Source organism: Lepidothrix coronata, unplaced genomic scaffold, assembly GCF_001604755.1.
Source record: "Lepidothrix coronata isolate B3197 unplaced genomic scaffold, Lepidothrix_coronata-1.0 Scaffold101, whole genome shotgun sequence".
NCBI lineage: Eukaryota > Metazoa > Chordata > Aves > Passeriformes > Pipridae > Lepidothrix > Lepidothrix coronata.
The window spans coordinates 1,397,860-1,422,854 of record NW_016690281.1 but is presented as its reverse complement, the minus strand read 5'-3'; the positions used below and the strand labels follow the sequence as shown (position 1 = coordinate 1,422,854).

Below are 24,995 nucleotides of genomic sequence, written 5' to 3'. Positions count from 1 at the left end.
ATCCCAAGTGCCACTTTTCCTATCCCTGACTGCTGGAAACACGCAAGACATCCCTCCAGAGGGAAGACAGGGAGCAGGCACGGCTTGGAGCCCCTTTATTGGAAGTGCCCAGTCAGGCAGCCTCGTATTCATCCTTACAGCTCTTCCTGCACACTTGGCTTCTCCTTCACCAGGTGTTTCTTCTGAGGGCCCTGGAAGGGAGCAGAGAGGAGAGTTTGGAGTTAGGGACAGACAAACCTGGCCTGAAGAGCTGCATCTGGGCTGTGGGGAGCACAAATGCAGCTCTACTGGGCCGGGCTGCTCCTGGTCCCTGCTCCCCAGCTGGGGGCTCGGTGCCACCATCCACCAGCCCCCCCGAGCCTCCAGCACACTCCAGGAATTGGGAAAGGAGCATCATTGCCCTTGCACAGAGGGTTTGTTTCTCTGGACAGCACCAGAGCAGCCAGAGAGCACGAGGAGTGACCTGCCCTGAGCCAGGGGGCTGATCTCTGTCAGGGAACATGGAGGGGACCAGGAACTGGGCTGATGAGTTTTTCCAGGAGGTGTTCCAGTGTTTCCATGGTAGGAAAGCTGCTGAACTGCTGCCTGAGCCTTGGAGGAGGCAAGACCTCCCTCAGCTCAAGACACAGCTCCTTGGCATCCAACTCAACAGAGCCTGAGGCTAAAAAATGGGGTTGTCCCAGAACAAATCAATCCTATAGGAGCAGACAGCAGGGATTACTTATGTGCCTCAAATTCCAACCAAATGTGATGTTTTACCACACAATATACAGAGGGAAATGGCAAAGAAAAGAGCTGCACCCAGGTGAAACCTCCTGCTGCCCCTGAGATCCTCACCACAGCAGCTCAGGGCTTGCCGTGACACACACCAGGCTCCTGACACTGAGCTGAAGGAAATCAGCTTAACCTCTAAAGAGCTCTGCAAAGGCACTGTCAAACCAATCCCCCTCCCAGCACTAAGGAGGCTTAGCCAGCTTCACATGGCATTTCTGGCTGACAGGCCAGATCCAGACCCAGTTTACATCTGCGTGGGATCCAGGCAGTTGTTTCTTTTCCTTTCTCCTTCTCTCTCTCCTGGCTTACTCAGTGCTTCCTCCATTTCAGTTCAGACTTGCAGCACTCTGGTGTAGGCTGCAAAGCTATTCAAGAAACTGCTTGGTTTGGATTATTTAATCTTTTTTTTCTTTTTTGCCCTGTATTTAAGAAAAATACACTGCTTGGCCTTCTTGAAAGCTTCTGACAAAAGAATCACAAATTTGTGCCTGAACATGACCCACACTTTTTTCCTCTTAAGAACATTAAAGCTATAAATCATTCCAAACAAATCAAAGCAGTGCACAATTCCAAGTGAAAGGGACCATATGGCCAAGGCAGTGCCTGCCAAGTTAACTGCTTGTTTAAAACTTCCCAAGGTGAATGGGAACTGGTTGACCATATGGTCTATTATTTGCTAGTTGGGTTGTCTTGGATCACTCACACAACACTCATGTTCTTCCTTCGCATAATTTCTGCTGTGTGAACTGAATTCATGGCTGTCTTTATGCAAGAGAGCCTCAATCATTCATTTGCCTGTTGTTATAGAGAGAAGCAGATCATGGAATCACAGAGTCCTGGAATGGTTTGGGTTGGAAGGGACCTTCAAACTCATGCAGTTCCACCTCTCTGCCATGGGCAGGGACACCTTCCACCTGAAGGTGCTTGGTTGGAGACAGTCAGTTGCTTTAGCCCCACGAGGAGCTGGAGGCAGCCCAGAGGGAACTCACCATGAAAGCCCTCTTCTCCTGGGCTGTCTGGAAGCGTCCGTGGCCAAATTTGGAAGTGGTGTCAATGAATTTGAGCTCGATGGCTTCATGAGCCCGGCGGCTCGTGTGCACCAGGAGGGACTGGGGAAGGAGAGTCACAACACATCAGGATTATCGTTACAGAAAATCAGGGCTTCTGCTCTGCTGGAACAGGGTTGGAATAGCCCTTAAACAAATATCTCCATGAAAATCTGTGCTCTCAGAGCAGTGCCCTGGTGCTCAGGTGGCAGGTGAAAGCTGCTCTTTCGTTTCCTCACAGCCCAAGGTTTCATTTCTGGGCCCCTCGGGGATTTGAGGCTTCTGTCTCCAGAGAGACTCCACCCACCCGCACACCCCACAAACCATCTGCCTGCCCGTGGTCTGAGCACCACACTCACGTGCCACGTTGCCCTCTGCAACACAGCACCAGGGATCTGACCAATCCCCCTGCCCAGCATTTGGAGGATTCTCCACGTGGGGAATGTGTTCCTGGAGAGCTGCAGCCTGTCCCTGCCCACCGTGGCACCCTCACCTTCCTCAGGGTGAGCACACGCTTCCTGGTGCCCACGACGCAGCCCTTCAGCATGAGGAAGTCGTTGTTGACCTCCCCGTAGTGAGGGAAACCACCCTGTGGGGAGAGGCAGAGAGGCTGGAGGGCAGGAGAGCAGGGTGGGAGCACACCTGTCCGCAGGAGGCATTTTCTAGGGAAGGAGAAGGCAGTGCCTGACAGTCCTTCCAGCTGACAGCACTCTGCACCCTTCGAGTTGCCTGCTGGGAGTCACAGAATCCTGGAATGGTTTGGGTTGGAGGGACCTTAAAGATCACCCAGTTTCACCCATGGGCAGGGACACCTTCCACTAGACCACCAGAACCATGTCAGCCACACTGAGTTATCCCAGCTGGATCCACCAAATAAGAGCTGGGGAACCAGAACCTGCTTCCTTCACTGGAGAGTGTGAGTGAACCAAGAGCAGAGCTGGCCAGACTCAAAAGTGAACAGCTTTTAATACACAAAAGCGAATTTTTAAACCAAGTAACAAACATTTTTCTGTTAACTGTCAGATTTTTAATGTGATTTCTTCTTCTTTTTTTTTTTTTTTAAAGCAAGTTCTCATTTCCCACCCAAGTTATCAGCCACAAGGGTCTACCAATGGGCCTGAAAAGACACCACACGTGGATGAAAGGAATCACTGCATTTCTTACAGTGAATTTCCTTCAAATCATTTCCTACACAGCTGTCTCCAAACAAGGAATTACTTCCCTGGCTCAGATTCCTGAGCCAGAGCCAGTCACAGCCCCGTTACCCCTCAGCCCTTACCATAGGTGTGATGGTCTTCTCCGTGATATCATAGTGGGTGGAGGCATTGTTCCTCACCACTTTGCCATCCTCCACATGGATCCCATGGCCAATGCGGTAAATCTGGGAACAGAGAGGCAACGGAGGTGGGGACATTCCTGCCCCTGACAGAAACACACACAAAGAATCACAGGACGACCCGGTGTTCACCAAGATGTGCCCCCGAGCAGGGAAAAAGCACCAGGAAAGACAGGGAGCTCTTTCGGGAAACAGCTGGGGAGCCTGGGGGGAACTGAGGGCACCGTGCAAAGAAGGATGGAGGCAGGATGGGAGGCAGGAAGGCGTGTGGTGGTCAGAGGGAGCCCCCCGGGCCGTACCTTCTTGTTGATCTCGGTGCGGTGGTGGTAGCCCTTCTGGCCGGCGCGGGCGATGGAATAGCCCACGCGGGCCGGGTGCCAGGCCCCGATACAGGCCACCTTCCTCAGCCCCTTGTGTGTCTTCCTGGGGAGCTTCTTGGTGTGCCAGCGGCTCGTCACCCCTGGGAATGTGAGGGAGGGAGAGGCTCATCATCCTGCAGAGACCGTGCTGGGGGGAGACCAAGAGCTTGCAGCAGCGGGACAGGCCAGAGCACAGCTCTGCTCTCACTTCCCAGGGCTCTGGTCAGACTGGGATGTGTTCCATGCACACACACAGGAACACCCACACCTCTGCACACCTGGGGCTGGGGAGGAGTTCAGAGAGTCAGAGAATCCTGAAATGATTTGGGTTGGAAGGGACCTTAGAGATCACACGATTCGAGCCCCCTGCCATGGGCAGGGCCACCTTCCACTAGCCCAGGTTCATTTATGTGCTGATGGTGCCTCTGAGCCTCCTGGGAGGACTCTGAGCAGAGCAGACAACATGGCCTTTAATGGCCTTAATCTCAGAGAAAATCTTTCCATCGGAAGTTACCTGGTCAGCTCTTTTGTATCTACATCAGGGGTGCCCCTGTTGCACTTTGTCCTTGCTGGAACCCCTGAGATGAAGGAAACCAAGTTCTGCTACAACAGAACTGGATGTCAGGCTTGAGATCCAGAGGCTCTTTGCTACTCCTTGTGCAACAACCTGGGGAGTTCTCAGTGTGGTTAACACTCTCCTCCCCCCAAACCACCCCAGGGGCAGTGTCACGTGAGAAGGACAGACCCAAACCCCTGGCAAGGCTCTCCCTGCTCTGTACCTTTCATGCCGTGGCCCTTGGTCACGCCAATGACATCGATCATCTCGTTCTGGCTGAAGACACTGTGCACAGAGATCTGCTTCTCCAGCCTCTCACGCACCCAGTCGACCTTCTCGGCCACCGTGCCCCCGTTCAGCTGGATTTCCATCACGTGGGCCTTCTTCTGCCGCAGCGGGAGCAGCTTCATCTGCACCACACCGGCATTTAGGGAGAAACATTCCCCTCGTCCCCCAGGCGCGAACATACAGGCAGGGCTGAGTCACTCACGGCCTGTGAGGGGCACAGGGGGGAGCAGAGCCGCCCCTTCGCCCCCTTTCACAGCAGCCAGAGCCCTGGGTCAGCAGGCCTTTAGATCTGGGACCCCTCGGAGCCAATTCCTTGTCCTTGAGCCCAACTACCCCATCTCCCAGTGCCAGGCCAGGCAGGAGCTGGGGCACACCCTCTCTCCCAGGAGCACAGGGAGAGGTCAACACCATCCTGCTACAGGAGTTAAGTACAGGAGTAACTGCCATGGGAAAGGAGCCCATCAGCAGAGCAGGGCCTGAGGCTGGACACTGTGACCAGCCTGGAAGCAGCTCTGTGCTCCAAGTCTGAGCCAGCACCTCTCCTTTGGTCCTGCTCCCCCTCTGCTTCCAGACTGGGCGGTTATTTCTAGTTCCCACCAAAAGCTGCCTCCACTCTCTCACAGTCCCAGCTCCCTGTACAAACCCCTCTGCCAAACCACCCCAGTGGGACACTGAGGGTCTGTGCCAGCCTCAAGTGAAGCCTTGAGCCAGCTTAGCTCTCCCCTAGACTCCAAAGCAGCCCTTAAACCCAGGGATCAGCATGAAAATGGGACCCTGTGTATCCAGCAATCAGCATCTGGCAAAGCTGTGCCTGCCAGTGGGGTTATTTTTGCCCAAAACATTTGACACCAGTTGCTAATTTGAGGTGATCATGGGGCCTGAGGTCCCTTGCTGACACAGGGCTCAGCACCTGCCCGAGCTCTGCCCTCCTCCTGCTCTCCTCCATGGGTGTGTGGGGTCCCCAGAGTGCCCAAACCACAGCTCCTGAAGCAAACCTGGAGCAGGGAGCTCTGCTGAGCCCAGCTCAAGGGGACAGGGAGGTCAGGAGGCATCTGGGAAGCTCAGCCAGCTCCTCCCATCACCTGTACATCCCATCTCACACCCTCTGCCCACTCGGTCTCCTGTGACCCCACCAAACCCCCCCCAGTCCCATCCCCAGGCCCTCACCACACTCTGGAGCTGAGGAAGACCCTGAGCCCCCCTTGCCCACTCCAGGGGAAGGCCCTGACCTGTGTGTGCATAATGACACGGATGACCTTGCAGTACTTCTTCATCGCTGCAAAATCCTTCTCCAGCTGCCTTTTCCCAGCCTCATCCTGCCATTTCTTGCAGTACTTGGTGAACGCCTTCTTCTTGCTCTTGTGCCTACGACAGAAGTGTTTTAACATTCAGTAGAGCTGATGAAGGGCTGAAGGGCTCGTGCACCCCGAGACAGCACCGAGGGGGGACAGCTCACCTTGCCAGGCACCTCCTCGGAGCCACAGGGTACCTGTGGGTCCCTGAACCTCACCTGACTGGCAGGGCCTTGAGTGGGAAGAGGAAAGTGGGTAATGAGCTGTGAAAAGGGCTCGTCCAAGGGGAACTGAAACCTTTCTGCATGAGGAACCCAGTTGTCTCCCACTGACTGGCTCGGCGCCATCAGAGTACAGGCGCAAAATCAGAGACAGGAGGAAACAGGGATCAGGGGCTTGTGGTGGGTGGGTCTCCATGGCACTGTTACAGGAGATTCCTACAGCTAGGAAATCACAAAACAGGCCAGGCACTTCCCTGGAGGCACAAGGTACCTGTGAGTACCTGAACCCCACCTGACTGTCAGGGGCTTTGGGGTGGGAAGAGGAAAATTAACAGACCATGAAAAGGGCTGACAGGAGAAAACAGGGATCAGAGGATGTGGTGGGTGGGTCTCCATGGCACCCTTGTAGGAGACACAATTCCCACAGCAAGAAAATTCGTGTTTCCATTTTCCTCTCTGCTGGAGGTGATTTGGGGTGTTGGTGTTTATGAGGCCCAGGGGCTACATTCTGCCTTGACTTTCCCCTCTGACAAATCTGGTTTTGCTCCATTTGCTGCCTCAGCTCAAGCATCCCAGTTAACTGGAGAGGAGATGAGCCCAACCTGCCCGAGGGAAAAGGAACCTGCCACATGATATTGTGGAGAGAGCTAACTTCGTCTGACTATTAAAATAAATTTACATACACATATGCTGATCCCCAGCACCAAGCTGTTTGCAGTGTCTCTGTGCATGACTAAATAAGCAGCAGTTCCACTCCACCAGGAGCTGAGCCTGTGGAAATCTTGAAAGGGACCCCTCGCACGCAGGCCCTCAGGAACACCCCAAGTCTGGGAATCCCAGAATCACTGAGGTTGGAAAAGCCCTCCAAGACCATCAAGTCCAACCTGTGACCGACCCCCACCTTGTCCCCCAGCCCAGAGCACTGAGTGCCACGTTCCAGGGATGGGGACTCCCCCACCTCCCTGGGCAGCCCCTTCCCCTGTTGATGGCCCTTGCTGGGAGCAGGTACCAGTTCTTGTAGAAGCGCCGCCGACACTCGTCGCTGATGTGCTCAGCAAAGACAGTCTTGAAGTTCCTCAGGCCCTTGGGTGTTTCGATGTAGCCCACGACCCCCACCACCACCATCGGGGGGGTCTCGATGATGGTCACGGCCTCCACCTCCTCCCGCTTGGAGACCTCTGCAAGGCAGCAGTGGGAAGTGGTGCTCAGCACCCTCTGGGATCAGGGCATTCCCTTGGGGATTCGTGGGCAGGCTGTCACAGTGAGCACGGGGGGCAAGGTGATGCTTGGTCTCACAGCCAGTCCCAGCCTTCCCATCTCCCAAACCACCCCTCACCATCCCAGTGAGGGCATTTCCAGGACTGCCCCCCACCACTCAGCTCATGCTGATGTGGCTTTTGACCATCCAGGATTTGAGTACCCAGGACATAACCTGGAAGCTGTGTTCTCCACCACCCCTTTCCCAGCAGATTCCCACCAACAAGGGTTCCCTCTATCCCTCCTGGATGTGGCTCCTGCCTCCTCCAGCCAAGCCTTACTGAGCCCAGGCCTGTGCACCTCCCGCACAGTGTGTGTCATTCCAGCCTTGTAGCCCAGGAAAGCAGTCAGGTGGACTGGTTTGCTGGGATCATCCTTGGGCCATGCCTTCACCTTCCCGCGGTGCCGGCGGCTCCTCTTGTGGGGAAGGAAGCCCAAGTGGCCGTGCCTGGGAGCAGAGAACTTGCGGTGGGACTGCGGGGAGGAACAGCAAAGGTCAGCTTCACCCTCGGGTCCTAGAAAATGGGACAATGGGAAAGGCAACAAAAATCCCAACAGAAAGTCTCCCCTTTAACATGGGAATGCTGCAGGGATTCTGGGCTCTTCCTGGATTCCAGCATTTTCCCATTCCAAAAACTCATAACAGGATGGGATTTTGTTCAAGCTTCCATCATGTGCATGGAAGAATTTTGTAGAGTCATGGAATGGTTTGGGTTGGAAGGGACACTAAAGCTCATCCAGTTCCAGCCCTGACTCCTTCCACTGGACCAGGCTGCTCCGAGCCCTGTCCAACTGGCCTTGGACACTTCCAGGGATCCAGGGGCAGCCACAGCTTCTCCGGGCAACCTGTACCAGGGCCTCACCACTCTCACAGGGAAGAATTTCTTCCCAATTTCTAATCTGAACTTACTCAGTTTGAATTTACTAAGTTTCTGGACAAATTCTGCCAATTAAATAAAAAAATTTAACATGATCTCTCTCCTTCTGCTTTGCTTGAGGGCTTTGAAGGAGAAATATATTCCTTATTAGGCCTGTCCTTCTGCGCTCTTAATTAGAACGACTTATTTTGTATCCTGCAGCACCAAAAGGGCCTGCCTGGCATTCCTGGGCATCATGTCATGAAGGCAAATGGCACCAAACAAGAACAACCAAGGATTAGAAAAAAATGGGAAAGGATGCCCAAAGGAATTGGTAACAGGAACATGTACAGGTTCAAAATGCACCTTGAAAAACAAATTAGAAGAGACAAATCTATAAACCCCAATCGCAAGGTCATGCAGAAAGAAAGCAGCACGGACAAGTTCTCACACAACTGGTTTCAGGGCAGGGAATTGGGGGTCAGCCCAAGCAGCAAAGGGTTAGTCCTGCACCCACTGCAGCTCCCTCCTTGCTAAGATCAGTCCCAGCACCTGGCTGCGCTTTCTACCGAGCTTATTTTCCAGCCTAAGTGGAACCACCAGGAGTTTGACCCCATTCCAGCAGCACTTCCATGACCATAACCCAGCCCTGCTCTGCACAAAAGCAACAGCAGCAGAGCTGTACCGACCATGGGACGTCTTCAGCCCGGGGCAGCAGCAGAAAGAGGCTGTCAGTAAGTGCCTCCCCAGATTAATACTTAAGATGGTTATCGGTCTGAAGACACAAATTTAGCCGCTCGCTTCACCCGCTGCGATATTCATTTCATTCCTGGCCAAGCTGGCAGGTTGGACATGACAGTTGTGGAGTGATAAAGGTCAATCGCTGCTGTCTCAGTTTACATTTCTCCCTCCTGAACAGCTCAAACGTGAATGGCAGGAATTAGGCCAGTTTCCTCCCGGGTACTGGACACCCACAGCTGTGAACATCTGCTCCAGGCACCCCCAGCTCAGACTGAAAATCCCTCCACCAGCCCAGGCAAGAAAGGCTTTGTGATTGTGACTGGAAAAGAGATTGAGGCAATAGAACTTGGAATCACAGAATGGTTTGAGTTGGAAGGGACCTTAAAGCTCATTCCACCCCCTGCCATGGGCAGGGACACCTTCCACTAGCCCAGGTTGTTCCAAGTGCCATCCAACCTGGCCTTGGACACTTCCAGGGATGGGGCAGCCACAGCTTCTCTGGGCAACTTGTGCCAGGGCCTCCCCACCCTCACAGGGAAGAGTTTCTTCCCAATATCCCTGCCATGCATCCTGGGGTCATCAGGAGTCCCACTGAGGACGGTCTGGCTGTGCTGTGTGGACAATCCTGGGGTGCATTCCAGAGATATTCCAGAACCGCCTGGACACAATGCTGCTCCCTGTGCTCTGGGGTGACCCTGCCGGAGCAGGGAGGTGGGACCAGACGGGACACACTGCGGTCCCTTCCAAATCGGCCCATCCCGGGATTCTGGGATCCCGTGCGGCAGGAGGGACACACGGACTACAGCTCCCAGCGCGCCCCGGGGCCGCCGCCATCTTCCGGCGCTCCCGCCCCCTCTGGGGCCGCCGCCATTTTTCCGCCCCCCCCCTCCCCGCCGCCGATCCCGCCGCCTCGGGGCCGCCGCCATCTTCTCCCGTCCTCGCTGCCCCCGCTGCCGCCGCCGCGATGCCGGAGGACCACGACTGGGAGGCGTACAAGGTGCCGCCGACCCGCACCCCGGTCGCCGATAGGACCACATCGGCGCCCAACCCCCTCACCTTCGTGCAGACCTTCTTCACCCATGTCATTGACGCGCCCGTCACCTTCGTCCGAGGTACCGGCGGGGCGGGACAGCCCCCCGCGGGAGCTGGGCTGCGACGTGGGGACGGGGACACCGGGACGGGCACACCGGGGCACAGGCGTGAGGGCACGGGCACCGGGACAGGGAGATGGGACCCACAAGGGCACAGGGACACTGGCACAGACAGTAACACAGCACGGGCAGAGGGAAGGGGCAGCACCGGGGACAGCACGGACACTGGGACACAGGGGCATAGGACACAGTACGGACAATGGGAGAAGTGTAGGGACATGGGGACACAGGGACACAGACAAGACTACAGCATGGACAGGACAGACACAGGGACGTGGGACACGGCACAGACAGAGGGACACACAGGTGGGCACAGGAGCTGGATGCAGACATGCCCAAAAAGGCAACACCAGGCTGGGGCAGGTGCTGGGGCTGTGCTGCCCCTCAGAATCTGGGGCTGGAGTGTCTGACCAGGCTGTCCCCCCAGAGTGGATCGAGCGGCAGCAAGCCAAGAACAAGACCTATTACTATCACCAGAAGTTCCGCCGCGTGCCCGACCTGAGCGAGTGCCTGGAGGGCGACTACCTGTGCTTCTTCGAGGCTGAGTGTCAGTGGAGGAGGGACAGGTACGGCTGTCCCTGCGCTGTCCCCAGGCGAGGTCACAGCTCTGGGCACTCAGCCCTGGGAGCTGCAGCATCTCCTGCCCACTCCATTACACATTACCCACCTCACAATCCTGCTGTCCCTGGGCAGGGTGGCATAAGGGACCATGATCCTTAAAAACCCAGTGCTGACATTCCACAGGGTATCCTCACTTCTTGGTTCAGCTTTTCTGTCATCTCTTGGCTGCTGTTACACTCATTGCCACCTTTCCTGCAGGTTGGTTGATCAGGAAATCGTGGAGATAATCCGGGAAAGGGTGGGTGCATGCAAGCAGAGGGAAGGACCCAACCAGTTCCAGAACTGTGCCAAGGAGGTGGAGCTGCTGAAACAGGTCACCAAGGCCTACCAGGACAGATGTGAGTATGGGAACAGCATACAGGGAACAGGGGTCTGAAACTCAGGGAAAGGAGTCTCAAACCCAGGAAAGGGGGGTTTCACACATCCCAGACTTCACATGGAACACAGGCTTATGGGATGCACTGCTCAGACATTTCCTGTCTTTGTAGATGGTGATCTGGGTTACCATGGGAATGCACGGACGTGCCTGATGAAGCAGAAGCACAGGATGATGGAGGAGAGGAAAGCAGCACAAGCAAAGGCGTCTGAGTAGAGCTGAAACGGTTCCCCCTCACTCCATGGTGCTGGAACCCAAGTGCATGTGGCATCCTTGACCTCTGGTGCCTCCACAATAAACGTGCAGCCCAGGCATCTCTACAATTGGGATCTGGATTCATTCTTTGAAGAGCTCTTGCAAAGCCCTAAACTTAGGCACCCCAGGCTGCCAGAACTGGGATTTGCCCTCTGGACCTTCTCCTTCTCCTCCATAACCCACCAGAAACACTGTGCTGCTCTGCACAGCCCTGGCCGAGAATTCCCTCAGTCTGGGTAAAGGTGATGTGCCCCTGGAAGTGTCCAAGGCCAGGCTGGACAGGGCTTGGAGCAACCTGGGACAGTGGATGGTGTCCCTGCCCATGGCAGGGGTTGGAACGGGATGAGCTTTCAGGTCCTTCCAACCCAAACCATTCCATGGTTTACCACACCTGCCCCGTGCACCAACCCCCCATCACACCAACCACAATTTCTTGTTCACTGATCACTTTATTCTTGTACAAAACCCACTTAAGTTGTGGCCACAGCAGCTGCCTGGGTCCTCTGCACCGACACTCTCGTGTGGGTCTTGGCCAGATGATCAGTGAACTCCTGCAAAAAGTACATGAACAGTGCTTTATTTCCTTAATCCACTCTCAGAGGTTCCTCAGCACCACTTCCCACCTCTTAAACCCCTGCACCAGGTGTGTAGGTGGGGCTGGGGTAGTTCAACTTATCTAACATTCCACAGCTTTACTCTTTGTCCATGGAATCCCACTTTCAATTATTACTCAAAACTAAGGTGCTTAAAAATCACACTTAACCTGGCAGTCGGCTCAGACTTAAACTATTACCTGTCTCATTATAACTACCCATTTTTTGGGTACAAGAACCTGAATTTTAGGGGCAGGAAGGGTAAGATTTGAGCAAGTTGCCAAAATGCTGTTACCTGGTAAGGAGACTTGGTGAAGACAGTCTCTTTCCAGAGGTCGGGAGTCAGGTAACTGTAGGTTTTGGAGATGGCATCGAAGGTGGCTTTGGCTGCAGAGAGGTGTCACATATGGCCCGTCACTGCTGCAGACCCTGCTCACCAGTCCCACCCACAGCCCCAAAAACACCCCACAGCTCCAAAAATGTAAGATTTTGCAAGGACAGGGAGACCACGGCCGGGGTCTCTCTGGTGAACACACAAAACTTGGGTTTCTCTCTCTCTCCAGTTACGACAATTACACTACGGGACACAAGTGCAATCGCGCAGATTGGGAGATGATTCAGGACCAGCACAGGATAAACCCCAGCTTTCTGTAACTGTACAGAACTCAAGGATCACCTGCAACAGGATGAACCTGCCCTGTCAGCAGAAACCTTGGCTTGTGTTCCCCTGCTGGCAGTTTTTATTCAAATACTGTGGAAAGGCAGGTTTTCTGTCCCCATCAGGGACAAGAACAGCCCCGAGCTCCGAGTGATCCCACACTCACCGAAGTTGCCAAGGGTGGCGGTGCAGCCCCGCGCCGAGGTGTAGCAGTCGTCAATCCCTGCCATCATCAGCAGCTTCTTGGGCACGGGGGCGGACACGATCCCGGTGCCGCGCGGAGCCGGGATCAGGCGCACCAGGACGGAGCCGCAGCGCCCGGTGACCTGCACGGACACAGCGGGTCAGGCTCCCGGACACCCCCCGGCACAGCCCCCAGGAACTGCAGCCCCGTGGGACCCTCACCTTGCAGGGCACAGTGTGCGGCTTCCCGATCTTGTTGCCCCAGTAGCCGCGGCGCACGGGCACGATGGACAGCTTGGCCAGGATGATGGCCCCCCGGATGGCCGTGGCCACCTCCTTGGAGCACTTGACACCCAGCCCCACGTGCCCGTTGTAGTCCCCGATAGCCACAAACGCCTGTGTTGGAAGAGAAGGTTTGATGGCAGCTGTGCAGGAGCTCCCACGGCACAGTCCACTGGGATTCTCAAGGATAATCCATGGGTGTGCTCAGCAGGAACTCACAGCTCACTCCCAAACCTTGATCACCAGAGCTCACATTCCTGAAACCCATTTTCCCCTCTGAGCTCATCCTTCAGTCAAAACCAGCCAAGATGAAAGAACTGGGATTCGATTCCCTGCTGCAACCTCATACTGGGCAGAAATCCTAATGATTTCCAAACAGCATTCCCTCTTTACACCCAAAACATCTCCTGAAAACCCAACACTGCTGTGCAAGCGTAACCTTATTTTGTAGGCTCAGAATAGTTTGGTTGAAAGGACTTTTAAACATGTTACAGTCCCACTTTTGGGACAGTGCTGCTTCGAGAAATATCTGCACATATCTGTGAGATTGTAAATTTAATACACTTCATAAGTTACCAACTGCTCTTATAACCAAATATTTACTGGTTACTACAGAAAATGGGACTTGGAGCAATTAAAATGACACTAATATAATGCAGGAGAGAGCAGAGGGGAGGTTTCACCACGAGGAAACAGAGGAGCAGGGTTACCTTGAAGCGGGTGCGCTGCCCAGCACGGGTCTGTTTCTGCACAGGCATGATCTTGAGCACCTCATCCTTCAGGGATGAGCCCAGGAAAAAATCGATGATCTCCGACTCCTGCAAGAGTCAGGCACTGAGCACACGGGAATCATGGAATCCTGAAGAGGTTTGGGTTGGGAAGAACCCGAAAAGTTCATCTCATTCCACCCCTGCCATGGGCAGGGACACCTTCCACTAGCCCAGGCTGCTCCAAGCCCCATCCAACCTGGCCTTGGACACTTGCAGGGATGGGGCAGCCACAGCTTCTCTGGGCAACCTGTGCCAGGGCCTCACCACCCTCACAGGGGATAATTCCTTCCTAATATCCAACCTAACCCTGCCTTCTGGCAGTGGGAAGCCATTCCCCCTTGTCCTGTCCCTCCATCCCATGTCCCCAGTCCCTCTCCAGGTCTCCTAGAGCCCCTTTAGGCACTGGAATGGGCTCTCAAGTCTCCCTGGAGCCTTCTCTTCTCCAAGTGAATACTCTCAGCTCTCCCAGCCTGGTTTCAGCCCTCAGAGCATCTCCATGACCCATCACTTCCACATCCATAGCAACTCACCTTGATGGGAAGCGAGAAGAGATAAATCTCCTCAAGAGACTTGATCTTCATATCCTTAACCAGGCGGCCGAGTTTGGTGACAGGAATCCACTACCAAAGAAATCCATGGACAATGAATCACCAGCTGCCATCACCCGCCGGACCCCGGCTCTGCTGCCCCATCCTCGGGGGCGGCAGCACCGGGACGGCCCCGGGACTCACCTCCTTGTCCTCGGCTTTGCCCCCGCGGGCCCCACGGCCTCGGCCCCGGCCCCTCCCGCGGCCGCGCCCGCGGCCCCGCAGCCCCGTCCCGAATCCACCGCGGAAGCCCCCGCGGGCCGCTCCTGGTCCTCCCGCAGCACCGGCGTCGTCCGCCATTTGCTGGAAGAGAGCGAGGCATTAGGCTGGCCCTGGCTGGTCCCGGGGGGCGCGGATGGCCCCGGATGGGGGACCAGGCCGCTCCCGCCGCCATCGCTCCCTGCCGCACTTACGTGTTCTCTCAGTGTAGAAGGCCGCGCCGCTGCGCCGCCCGATATTTATAGAGCGCGGAGTCTCGCGAGAGCACAGCCCTACCGTGCGAGCCCTGCGAGCTGAATAAAGAACATACCACGCGGCAAATAAGCGGCTTACGGCTGGTTATACAGGGTGCGGTGCCAACGCGTGCGCGGCTCCCCCTATATAAGGGTGCACACGCGCGTCGCCCTCATTGCGCGGCAGACCCGTGGCGGGTGAGGTTGGGGCTAGTGCGCCTGGTGGGCTCCTTTGGCCTTTAAACCACACCGCTGGGTGCTGTTCATGGTGTTGCCTGAGCTGGGGTTGGGTCAGACCGGGTGGGGTGTGCAGAGCGGCCTAGGAAGGCGCTCTGGTGTCCGCGGTAGCGCCCGGCGCGGTCTGAAAGTCACTCGGGGTCTGCCGTGGCCCCGGGTGAGATAACGGCGCCCACAGCATCGGGAACATTAAGCTTATTCTCCACGGCTGTGTGTGGGGAGTAAAACCCATGTTCCCATAAGCTCCGTGCTGGGGTGCCCCGGGAGGGCCGGCGTTGGAACGGCTGTTTGAGCGCTTTTTCTCTCCTTCACAGGTGCGGAGCGCGGCCAGGGCGGTCCCTTCCCCGTGGCGTCCATGCGGAGCACGGGGAGGCTGCGATGGACGGCGACACAGGGATCGCAGCTGGAAAGGGTTCACTTATGGACTTTTATGCTCAATAAAAGATGAATTGCCTAAAAGACAGCGTCAATTCTGCATTCTTTATCCCACCGTTCAAAAATCCCGCTTTCACCTGTGGGTGGACACGGGAAGTGGCTTCCTTGGGGTGGGGGGGGGATGCTCTGCTGGAGGACTGTCGGGATGGCTGGGAAGCGGCGCGGGGGCGGGGCCGGGCTGTTCCTGCCGTCCCGGAGGGATCGGGATCTCAGGTCCCGCCGCCCCGTGCCTGCACTAAACGTGGCGCTGGCGGCGTCCCCGCCTTACGTCCCCGCGCGCCGGAAGTGACTCCCGTGGCAGCCGGAAGCACGTGGAGCGCGGCCATGGCGGACACGGACGCGGCCGCCGCGGAGCCCGTGCGCTTCAAGAGCAAGTGAGGGCCGGGCTGGGGCTGTGAGGGCTGCGATTGGCGTGACCGAGGGGCCGCCGGGCTGGGGCTGCGCGGCCGCCGCCGTCCTGGTTTAATGGGGCCGCTCCGTTCCCGTCTCTTTCCCTTGCAGCTACGCCGTGTCGCGGAAGATCGAGCCGTTCTACAAGGGAGGGCGAATCCAGGTAATCCCGGCTCTGGAGGGTTTGGGAGTGCCGCGTCTCCCGGCTCTGTAACGTTCCTGCTTCTCACCCCCTCTTGCCCAGATAAGCCGCGATGGGAAGTTCATGTTCTGCCCCTGCGGGAGCAAAGTGAACGTGCTCGATGTGGAAACGGGAGCGCTCCTGCACAGCCTGCAGCAGGTGAGGGGCACGGCCGCTCCCGGGAGGGGTTTTCCCACTGTGGATGTGACGCTCCCGGGAACGAGGAGGATGGGAACGGTCCAGAACACAGGCGGGTGGGTTTGGGGTTGTCACCAAGCTGTGCTTGGTGTCAGAAGGGAGCTCTGAGATCTCTCCGGGGATGGTTTAACTGTGGGATTTCCCTTCCCAGGAGGAGGAGGAGGATGTCACTGCCTTTGTGCTCAGCCCCGATGACGAGGTGGGTTTGGATCAGAGGTTTGTTTTGGGTGGATCAGGGCGCTGGGCTGGGCTGGGCTGGGCTGCTGCAGGGGGTTTTGGGACAACACTCCAGGAACGTGGGGGGATTCTGGGGAGCCCTGTGCCCGGGATTGGCCTCAATGATCCCTGTGGGTCCCTTCCAGCACAGGAGATTCCCTGATTCTGTTCCATGACCTCTGTGCTTCCAGAGATCCCCACGGAGGCTCCTCACACCCTTCCCTGTGTCCCCTCCTGGGTGTGACTGGGACGTGCCAGGAGCCTGAGCTGTGGCACCTGCCCCGTCTGTGCCCTGTGCATGGGCCCTGGCAGGAATTCCAACCCGATCCATCCCTGACTGTGTCCCTGTGCCCGTTCTAGGTGCTGCTGACGAGCTCCCGGGCGCTGCTCCTGCGGCAGTGGCACTGGCGGGAGCCGCGCTGTGCCCGCGCCTGGCGGGCCCTGCACCCCCTGCCCGTGGCCACCATGGCCTGTGACTCCACGGCCACCCTGCTGGCCACAGGTACGGGGCACTGGGGGAAGCTGGGGAGCCCTTCAGCTCTGGAATAACCTCCCTCAGCTGGACACAGCGACCGGAGCGAGGGCACAGCACAGGGTCAGTGCCCTGCGCTGGCTCCAGCTCAGGGCAGGACCAGGAGCTGCTGGAGAGGGTCCAGCAGGAGCCACAAAGGTGATTTGGGATCTAGAGCATCTCTCATGAGGAGATGGTTAATGCCTGGTTAGTGTGGAGAAGGGAAGGCTGAGAGGGGATCCCATCAATCCAGACAAATATCTCCAGGGGTGCCAGAGGATGGTGCCAGGCTCTGCTCAGTGGTGCCAGTGACAGCACGAGGAGCAATGGCCATAAACTAAAACTCAAGTTCCACCTCAGCACGAGGAAGAGCTTCTTTCCCTGGAGGGTGGCAGAGCCTGGAACAGCTGCCCAGGGGGTGGTGGAGTCTCCCTCTCTGGAGACATCCCAATCCCACCTGGACAGTCCCTGTGTCACCTGCTCCAGGTGACCCTGCCTGGGCAGGGGTTGGACTGGGTGGTCTCCAGAGGTCCCTTCCTAGTCCCAACTATCCTGGGATCCTATTTTACTTGGCAGTGATATTGTGACAACAAGGGACCCTTTCAGTGTTCTGTCCACAATACACATAATAAAGTGCTGATAAACATCAGGCACCTCTGAGGCAGAGCAGTGTAGCTTTCCTGGTGTGGCACAGGGATGTTTGGAGATGGAGGAGCTCAGGCATGACCTGTAACCTCTCTGTACTGCAGTCTGACTGAGTGTGAGGTGCTCCAGGGGCTTCTCTTGCCGTGGGTTGTTCTTCCTGGGTTCATTTTCCTTTCTCGTGCCTTTGCAACCCCTGAAGTTTTGCAGATGTGTTGGATTCCTGCCCCTCTCTCTTCCATGGTTCATTCCCTGTGTCCTTCTTTCCCCAGGTGGCTGTGACAGCACCATTAAGGTCTGGGATATGGTCAAACACTACTGCACACACAACCTGAAAGGATCCTCTGGAGTGGTACAGTAAGGAGGATTTGTGTCTGTCAGTCCCTGCCATTCGTGGGGTGCTGGGATTGGCCTGGAATATCTTGAGTTAATGGAATAGGAAGGCCCACTCCAAGCAGGTTCTGGGCTCTTCTTCCTGTTTTTTGGGAGCAGGGCTATGACTGTCTCTAGCCCAGTTTGTCAAGAGTTTTCATACAATCACAGGATTGTTCAGGTTGGAAAAGGCCTTTCAGATCATCGAGTCCAACCATGAACCAGCAGCACCATGTTCACCACTAACCAATGTCCTCAGATTCATTGGGATCCAAATGGAATCCCTGTGCTTGCTGGCTGGTCTGCTCCAAGAGCATGGAAACACTGGCAAAGACAAACAGTAAAGTCTTCTGGTGGGTGGCAGAGGAACGAGACCCTTCAAAGAAAGTCTCTTATAAATCTGTATCAATTGATCTCTCGTGGAATCCTGGAATGGTCTGGGTTGGAAGGGACCTTAAAACTCATCTCATTCCACTCCCTGCCGTGAGCAGGGACACTTTCCACTATCCCAGGTTGCTCCAAGCCCATCCACCCTGGCCTGTTGACCTGTGTGTCCTTATTTAGGTGCTGGGCCAAGGCCAGCACTGCAGGTGGTTCACTCCTGTCCTGTTCCTCTCCCCCTGCCCAGCCTGGTCGAGTTCCACCCGGACATCTCCCGCCTGCAGCTCTTCTCCTCCTCCATGGACTACAAAATCCGCATCTGGGACCTGAATTCCAGCAAATGTGTGGCTGTGCTGGATGGGCACTTCAGTGCTGTCACCTCGCTGGCATTTGCAGATGGAAACACCCTCCTGAGGTACCACCTGGGTACAGGGGTTTGACCTCTGTCCTGTTCACCTCCTGCCAGGGCTGGGTGATTCCAGAGGGTCTTGGCACCTGTAGAATGGAATCCTGGAATGGTTTGGGTTGGAAGTGACCTTAAAACCCATCCAGTCCCAGCCCCTGCCATGGGCAGGGACACCTGCCACTAACCCAGGTTGCTCCAAGCCCCGTCCAGCCTGGTCTGTGTTTCTGGCATTACACTCTGCTGGCACAGGGAATGCTGGTGCTCTTTCCCATGGCCTCTCCAGAGAGGTGTTGAACTCCAACAGTGCTAGATTTGCACATGGATTTGGCACTGAAACACTTTTTCCTTTGCAGCTCTGGCCGTGATAAAATCTGCATGGTGTGGGACCTGGAGAGCAGGGAGAGCAAACGAACCATCCCCGTCTACGAGGTGAAACTGGGGTTCACTTATTCCTTTGGGATCCTTTTGTAGTTTCCAGGTCGTGGTCCCACAGTAGCTCTCCCTCTTCAGGTTCTGTGTGTTATGGAATGAGGTTTCTCTGCCCTCCCAGAGTTTTTGGCCAGCCCTGGGTCTGTGACTCTCTGACTCTTGCAGACCGTGGAAGCCGCCGTGTTGTTGCCCGAGAAGGGGGATTTCTCTCAGCTGGGTGTGAAGAAACAAGGGCTGCACTTTGTCACAGCTGGCAGCAAAGGTGAGGCAGTGCCACTGCCACTTTTGGGGGCTGTGATTGCTGGGATGGGAGTTCTTTGCATGGCAGAAGCTTGGGCTGGAGAGCAGAGCCTGCTCCCGAGTTCCTCGGGTAGCTGGGGATGAGCAGGACGGGTCAGACACGCTCTGAAACATTTAATACTCAGATACATTTGTCTACATAAAAATATATTTTCAAACCATAAATACATATAAATATATTCCCAAACTGCAATGAAGTTTGATTTAGACTGAAGAAGCACTGTGGCTTTTCATGCCACTGCAGTTGGATCTCTGCCCGGTCCTGCCCTGGAGCTGCACGGCTTTTCCCGTGGGCAGTGCCAGGGTTCGGATAACACCCCTTGGGCAGTCCCTGTGTGAGGCTGGCTGTGACAGAGGATGTATCCCGTGGCTGTTGCAGGCATCCTGAGGGTGTGGGAGGTGGCCAGTGCAGGCTGTGTGTACAGCCAGCCCGTGCCCTTCGCGCCGCGGGAGGAGCCGAGCGAGCGCAGCCTGTGCCAGTGCCTGTGGGTGCCCGCGCGGGGAGAGCTCGTCACCGTGTCCCTGGAGCACAACGTCATGTTCTACGAGGCACAAACCCTCCAGCTCCGCAAGCAGGTGACAGCCCCAGCCTTCTTTTGCCTTTATCCATGGTCTGGGATCAGCTCTGCTCCTGGTAAAAGCTCTGTCCCTTGTCCCCGGCCTGTTCTGGAATTGTTCCTTGGTGCTAAACCAGAAATTTCACTGGTGGGGCTGTCTGGGGGGAATTTTGCACAGAGACCAACATAAGAACCAGAAAGCAGAACAGGCCCAGGCAGAAATCCCTCCTGTGCTCCAGCTTATGTGTAAAAGAGATCCTTACACCCAGCGTTAAATGCGAGATCACAGCGCTGCAGCTTTTCCCTGCTGAACTGTTCCCATTCCAGCTCGCTGGGTACAACGAGGAGGTTCTGGATGTGAAGTTCCTGGGCCCTGGTGACTCTCACATTGTTGTGGCCACCAACAGCCCCCAGCTGAAAGTGTTTGAGTTGGCAACGTCCCACTGCCAGATCCTCTATGGCCACACAGGTGGGTGCCAGCGCTGACCCGGCTGGGAGAGGGGCAGGGGTTCCCTTGTCCAGCTTCTCTTGGAGCTCCTGTGGAGGCTGGAACCCTTGAGCAGCATCACAACAGGTTTGGGAGTTGTGTGGAGAAAGGATATATCCCACTGTCCCTGTCACTGGCAGTGACATCAGTTTAATTTGGAGCTGAAGGGGTGCGAGTGCCACTCGCTCCACAGGGATTGTGAATGTCCTGTCCCAGTGTCCCAGACCTGTCCCCAGGACAGTGGGCTCATCAACTCATACATTCCTGTTGTCCCATTTCAGTATTTCTGTGCATCCGCCTGTTTTGTCTCCTTCTGTTTAGAAACAATTATGGCTTTGGATGTCTTCAGAAAAGGCCTGATGTTCGTCACCTGTGCCAAGGTGTGTCACTGCTCTTCATTTAATGCAGCTCTTCACTTTACTGATCTTTATGGGCAATATTCTACCACTTTTAGCACTCCAGAAAGGGCCTTTTATTCACACAATTCCTGTCTGCTGCATCCCCCAAAGATAAGGTTCTTCACTATCCCTTTTTAATGTTGTCCCTGGGAAATCAGTTGTATTTATTAGCCTGAAGGAGATGGTTCCTTCTCCAGGCATCTGGGTCTGGAATTAGAGATCAGAGAAGTTGCTAGTGTGGGACTGATGGGAGCTTCTGGGTGGGAAGAAAAGGTGCCAACTGCCCTGATACACCCAAAAATAAACCTCTGATAGACCCCAAAATAAATCTCCACTCTGGAACCCCAGGCTGGAGGTTTATCCTGTCTGGCTGTGCGTCCTCACCTGCTCTGACAAAGGCAGGCAAAGGTTCAAGCTGCAAAATTCAGGACCAGTCAGGCTGGGGATGTGGTGAAAGCCCAGGGGGCTGATCTCTTGTCAGAAAATCAAGCAGTTTCTGTGCTCTCCCCCACAGGACAGGAGCATCCGTGTCTGGAGGATGGGCAAGGCTGGCAGGGTGGTCTGTGTGGCACAGGGGCTGGGCCATGCCCACGGCGTGGGCGCTGTCGCCTGCTCCAGGTAACACAGACCGGGTCAGGCTGTGCCTTTGTGTCCTCCTGCTCATGGAGGGGAAGGGCCTTTTCTCCTGTGCAGGGGAAGCCACTGATTTGCCTCCTCGACATTTTTGTTCCTCTCAGAATGAAGGAAAGCTTTGTAGTAACCAGCAGCCAGGACTGCACAATCAAGATCTGGAATATCCCGGAATCCCTCACTTCCAAAGCAAAAGCAGCCTCGATCTCCAGCCCAGAAACCCTCCATGCCAGAGTGACTGAGAAGGGCCACAACAAGGTCAGGCTCCCCCTGAGCCCAGAGCGTGGCTCTGGCACTTAAATCTCCCTCTCCCGTGTTCCCCCTCTGGTCATTCCCAGAGCAAAGGCTGAAGTGCTCTGTGCTCCTCTTCCCCCCCAGGACATCAACAGCGTGGCAGTGTCCCCCAATGACAAGCTGCTGGCCACGGGCTCGCAGGACAGGCTGGCCAAGCTGTGGTCCTGCTCTGACTGCTCCTTGCTGGGGGTGTTCTCGGGGCACAGACGGGGCATCTGGTGCGTGCAGTTCTCCCCCGTGGATCAGGTCCTGGCCACCTCCTCGGCAGACGGGACCCTGAAGCTCTGGGGCCTTCGGGACTTCAGCTGCCTGAAGGTGAGGAGAGCTCCTGCCCCTGCTCCAGGCAAAGCCCTGGGGTTGATCCTTTGGAAACTGAGCTTCCTTTCCGCTTCCCAGACCTTTGAAGGCCACGATGCCTCAGTGCTGAAGATCATCTTTGTGAGCCGAGGGGCCCAACTGCTCAGCAGGTTTGTGCCTGTCCCGGGAGTCTGGGGGAGATCCACAGCTGGTCAGGAGGGAATCTCTTGGCTGAGCAGCAGCAGCAAGAGGGAAGACTCTTGTGTCCAAGGAGTCCTTGGAAAGACTGATAGGAAGGTGCCATATTTAGGCCAAGCTTTCTACAGGGGCTGAATGAATCCTCTTCTCCAGTTATTCCATGGATTCTGTTTATCTGCTGTGCATTGCTGGGCTGGGGACACACAGGAGGCAGAGCTAAGGGTGCATCTTGCCCTGCACATTTTGTTTAATTCTGTTCCTGTTTGGAAGGCACTGGAATGGGACAAATTTATCTGATATTTGAGGTGGGGGCAGAGCAAGAATGGATCTGTCCAGTGATTATTTTTTTTGTTTTTGTGTTTCTCTTCCAAAAGTGGATCTGATGGTCTCTTAAAACTCTGGACAATTAAAACAAACGAGTGTGTTAAGACATTAGATGGTCATGAAGATAAAATCTGGGGTCTTCACTCCAACAAACAAGATGACATGGTGGTGACAGCCTCCAGTGACTCCTGCATCACACTCTGGCAGGTACAGCACAGGGAGTCCTGACTCCTCTCGGGGTTAATAATCAGGATAAATGGAGAACTCAGGATGCCAGTGGCTTGTTCCTCATGTGTTCCCATTTTCTGCACTTTGGAATTGGGTCAGTAAGGCTTATCTTGGGGTTTGGGGTTATTTTTTGGCCAGACTGTGTTTCCCCTGCAGCAGATGGGCCCCAGCAGCCTCAGGCACTGGTGGCTTGGAGGGAAGTTGGGAGTTGCTGGATTTAACCCTTACATTACTTGGCCTAGAGATCTTGCTGCAGAACCTGCTCTCCTAAGCACTCAATGGCTCAATAAAAATCCGTGTGTATTAAAGCAAGATTTGATAAAGTTTTATCCTGTGTTTTTATAGGATGTCACTGAAATTGAGGAGAAAGAAGCACAAGCTAAACAGGAGGAGCAGATTATGAAGTGAGTTGGTCTTGTGCAATTAAGAGCCGAACTGCCCACACCTGGAGCCATCCAGCTCCATCTAATCCCAGTATTTAGTGAGAGCACCGAGGCATTTATTGACAAGCACCACTGACTCGTTGGTGTGACCCCCCTGCACGCTGTTACTGCCAAATCTGCTGCTTTTTGCACAGTGCTTGTTTCCACCACTCAAACACTGGTCTCACTCTCGACCCTGATTTGTTTTTCAGAGAGCAAGAGCTTTCTAACCTGCTCCATGAGCACAGGTACCTCCGAGCCCTGGGCTTGGCCATTTCCCTGGATCGGCCTCACACCGTGTTGACGGTGGTCAAGGGTGAGTCCATGTCATTCTCCAAAGGCATTTTCCTGCCCTCTGCTTTCCAGAACACTCTTTCCAGGCTCCAAGGTCTAATTATTAGTCGGAAAGCCTCAGTGTTCCCTCTCTCTTTCCCGTGTTCCTGAGTGCAATCACCCCAGATAACAGTGGTCTCCGTGCTCTCAGCCTGGGCTCTCCCTTCTCTCTCTGCAGCCATCCTTAAGGAACCCGAGGGGAGAAAGCACTTGGAAGAGAACATTGTTCGGCTCCGGAAGGATCAGAAAGGTTTGTCACGATGTGGTTTGAGTGTTGAAAGCTTCCGGGTCAGGGGCTTGTTTTCTCGACTGAAATTAAGAATCATAAAATAGAACCATGGGATGGTTTGGGTTGGAAGGGCCTTAAAGCTCATCCAGCTCCACCCCCTGCCGTGGGACATTCAGGGACATTAGGCCTCGTCATCCCACACATTTAGGGTGTGATGGCTCAAGGAATGGCTCTGTCTGGAATTACTTTGCCCCTCTGGGCTTGTCAGTCACTGTCTGTGGGAGCTGAACCTCTGTAAGACCCAAGACATGAGTGTCCCTCCCCCACAGAGGCTGTGCTGGCATTCCTGGTCACCTGGAACACCAACTCCCGGAACTGCCACGAGGCCCAGGCTGTCCTGGAAATCCTCCTGAAGCACGAGGCACCCGACAGTCTCCTGCAGTTCTCGGGCATTAAACCTGCTGTGGAGTCCCTGCTGCCCTACACGGGTGAGTCGCTGCGGGGCCGGGCCTGGGGTGTCCTCCTGTGGCCTGGAGCACAGAATCCTGGGATGGTTTGGCTTGGAAAGGACCTTAAAGCTCAGCTATGGGCAGGGACACCTTCCACTGGCCCAGGGTGCTCCAAGCCATGTCCAACCTGGCCTTGGACACTTCCAGGGATGGGGCAGCCACAGCTTCTCTGGGCAGCCTGTGCCAGGGCCCAACCACCCTCCCAGGGGATAATTCCTTCCCAATATCCCATCTAACCCTGCCCTCTGGCAGTGGGAAGCCATTCCCCCTGTCCTGTCCCTCCGTTCCTTGTCCCCAGTCCCTCTCCAGCTCTCCTGGAGCCCCTTTAGGCCCTGGAATGGGCTCTCAGCTCTCCCTGGAGCCTTCTCTTCTCCCGGTGAACCCCCCCAGCTCTCCCAGCCTGGCTTCACAGCCTGTGGACATGGGAAACATTTGCACCCTGTTCCAGGGAGCTCTTTCCCACTGCCCTGATCACTCCTGTCCCTGCAGAGAGGCACTTCCAGAGGCTCAGCCGGCTGCTCCAGGCCTCCATGTTCATCGACTTCATGTGGCAGCACATGAGGTTGGGGGACACGGCCCAGCAGGACAACGGGACCCTGTGACCCTCCTCCCACCGGTTCCTCTTTCCAAAGGGGGGGAGCCTGAGCTCCTTCCCACCAGGATGGTAACTGTATTTTTAGTTCCTGTATTTTATAATAAATTTTTAAATGTTAATTTGTAAAAGAAGCCCAGCATC

At 55.5% G+C, this 24,995-nt stretch overlaps 4 protein-coding genes across 7 annotated transcripts; 2 read left to right on the top strand and 2 right to left on the bottom strand.

Moving 5' to 3' along the window:
* Positions 1-78: 78 nt before the first annotated feature.
* RPL3L (ribosomal protein L3 like) lies at positions 79-10,672 on the bottom strand. Of its 3 annotated transcripts, none has more exons than XM_017823107.1 (10): positions 10,634-10,672; positions 7,411-7,603; positions 6,882-7,050; positions 5,589-5,724; positions 4,295-4,481; positions 3,456-3,616; positions 3,100-3,201; positions 2,314-2,409; positions 1,764-1,883; positions 79-191 (listed from the first exon to the last, which is right to left on the bottom strand). In XM_017823107.1, the coding sequence occupies exons 1-10, from the start codon at positions 10,655-10,657 to the stop codon at positions 135-137; spliced, it is 1,245 nt and encodes a 414-aa protein (XP_017678596.1). In that variant the 5' UTR covers positions 10,658-10,672; the 3' UTR covers positions 79-134. The 3 variants fall into 3 exon arrangements, with proteins under 3 accessions (XP_017678596.1, XP_017678595.1, XP_017678597.1); XM_017823106.1 differs by lacking the exon at positions 10,634-10,672 and adding an exon at positions 9,784-9,863; XM_017823108.1 differs by lacking the exon at positions 10,634-10,672 and adding an exon at positions 8,676-8,757.
* On the top strand, positions 9,629-11,198 carry NDUFB10 (NADH:ubiquinone oxidoreductase subunit B10). The gene is made up of 4 exons (XM_017823112.1): positions 9,629-9,839; positions 10,306-10,444; positions 10,698-10,837; positions 10,988-11,198. The coding sequence occupies exons 1-4, from the start codon at positions 9,692-9,694 to the stop codon at positions 11,089-11,091; spliced, it is 531 nt and encodes a 176-aa protein (XP_017678601.1). The 5' UTR covers positions 9,629-9,691; the 3' UTR covers positions 11,092-11,198.
* A 364-nt stretch (positions 11,199-11,562) lies between these two features.
* RPS2 (ribosomal protein S2) lies at positions 11,563-14,506 on the bottom strand. Its single transcript, XM_017823111.1, has 7 exons — positions 14,348-14,506; positions 14,147-14,236; positions 13,557-13,664; positions 12,787-12,960; positions 12,548-12,707; positions 12,019-12,110; positions 11,563-11,681 (listed from the first exon to the last, which is right to left on the bottom strand). Exons 1-7 carry the CDS (start codon positions 14,501-14,503, stop codon positions 11,601-11,603), a joined length of 861 nt encoding a protein of 286 aa, XP_017678600.1. The 5' UTR covers positions 14,504-14,506; the 3' UTR covers positions 11,563-11,600.
* A 1,128-nt stretch (positions 14,507-15,634) lies between these two features.
* Positions 15,635-24,973, top strand: TBL3 (transducin beta like 3). Of its 2 annotated transcripts, XM_017823104.1 has the most exons (22): positions 15,635-15,701; positions 15,829-15,880; positions 15,962-16,057; positions 16,248-16,295; positions 16,673-16,814; positions 17,738-17,822; positions 18,466-18,633; positions 18,978-19,053; positions 19,219-19,315; positions 19,733-19,929; positions 20,238-20,379; positions 20,719-20,777; positions 21,310-21,413; positions 21,533-21,683; positions 21,804-22,034; positions 22,116-22,186; positions 22,589-22,745; positions 23,112-23,170; positions 23,401-23,504; positions 23,700-23,771; positions 24,080-24,238; positions 24,749-24,973. In XM_017823104.1, exons 1-22 carry the CDS (start codon positions 15,652-15,654, stop codon positions 24,859-24,861), a joined length of 2,433 nt encoding a protein of 810 aa, XP_017678593.1. In that variant the 5' UTR covers positions 15,635-15,651; the 3' UTR covers positions 24,862-24,973. The 2 variants fall into 2 exon arrangements, with proteins under 2 accessions (XP_017678593.1, XP_017678594.1); XM_017823105.1 differs by lacking the exons at positions 15,635-15,701; positions 15,829-15,880; positions 15,962-16,057; positions 16,673-16,814 and having other exon boundaries at positions 16,258-16,295.
* Positions 24,974-24,995: the final 22 nt, after the last annotated feature.

Excerpts from the sequence above, each read along its gene's own strand:
- NDUFB10 (XM_017823112.1), top strand. The coding sequence starts at position 9,692 with ATGCCGGAGGACCACGACTGGGAGGCGTACAAGGTGCCGCCGACCCGC. Across the intron at positions 9,840-10,305 it reads GCCCGTCACCTTCGTCCGAG|AGTGGATCGAGCGGCAGCAA; the intron begins GTACCGGCGGGG and ends CTGTCCCCCCAG. Across the intron at positions 10,445-10,697 it reads TGTCAGTGGAGGAGGGACAG|GTTGGTTGATCAGGAAATCG; the intron begins GTACGGCTGTCC and ends CCTTTCCTGCAG.
- RPL3L (XM_017823106.1), bottom strand. The coding sequence starts at position 9,813 with ATGACATGGGTGAAGAAGGTCTGCACGAAG. Across the intron at positions 5,725-6,881 it reads CGGCGCTTCTACAAGAACTG|GCACAAGAGCAAGAAGAAGG; the intron begins GTACCTGCTCCC and ends CTTCTGTCGTAG. Across the intron at positions 1,884-2,313 it reads GTGTGCTCACCCTGAGGAAG|TCCCTCCTGGTGCACACGAG; the intron begins GTGAGGGTGCCA and ends CTCCTTCCCCAG.
- RPS2 (XM_017823111.1), bottom strand. The coding sequence starts at position 14,503 with ATGGCGGACGACGCCGGTGCTGCGGGAGGACCAGGAGCGGCCCGCGGG. Across the intron at positions 13,665-14,146 it reads TCTTCTCGCTTCCCATCAAG|GAGTCGGAGATCATCGATTT; the intron begins GTGAGTTGCTAT and ends TGACTCTTGCAG. Across the intron at positions 12,961-13,556 it reads GGCAGCGCACCCGCTTCAAG|GCGTTTGTGGCTATCGGGGA; the intron begins GTAACCCTGCTC and ends CTTCCAACACAG.
- TBL3 (XM_017823104.1), top strand. The coding sequence starts at position 15,652 with ATGGCGGACACGGACGCGGCCGCCGCGGAGCCCGTGCGCTTCAAGAGC. Across the intron at positions 16,296-16,672 it reads TGCTCAGCCCCGATGACGAG|GTGCTGCTGACGAGCTCCCG; the intron begins GTGGGTTTGGAT and ends TGCCCGTTCTAG. Across the intron at positions 22,187-22,588 it reads GGGGCCCAACTGCTCAGCAG|TGGATCTGATGGTCTCTTAA; the intron begins GTTTGTGCCTGT and ends CTCTTCCAAAAG.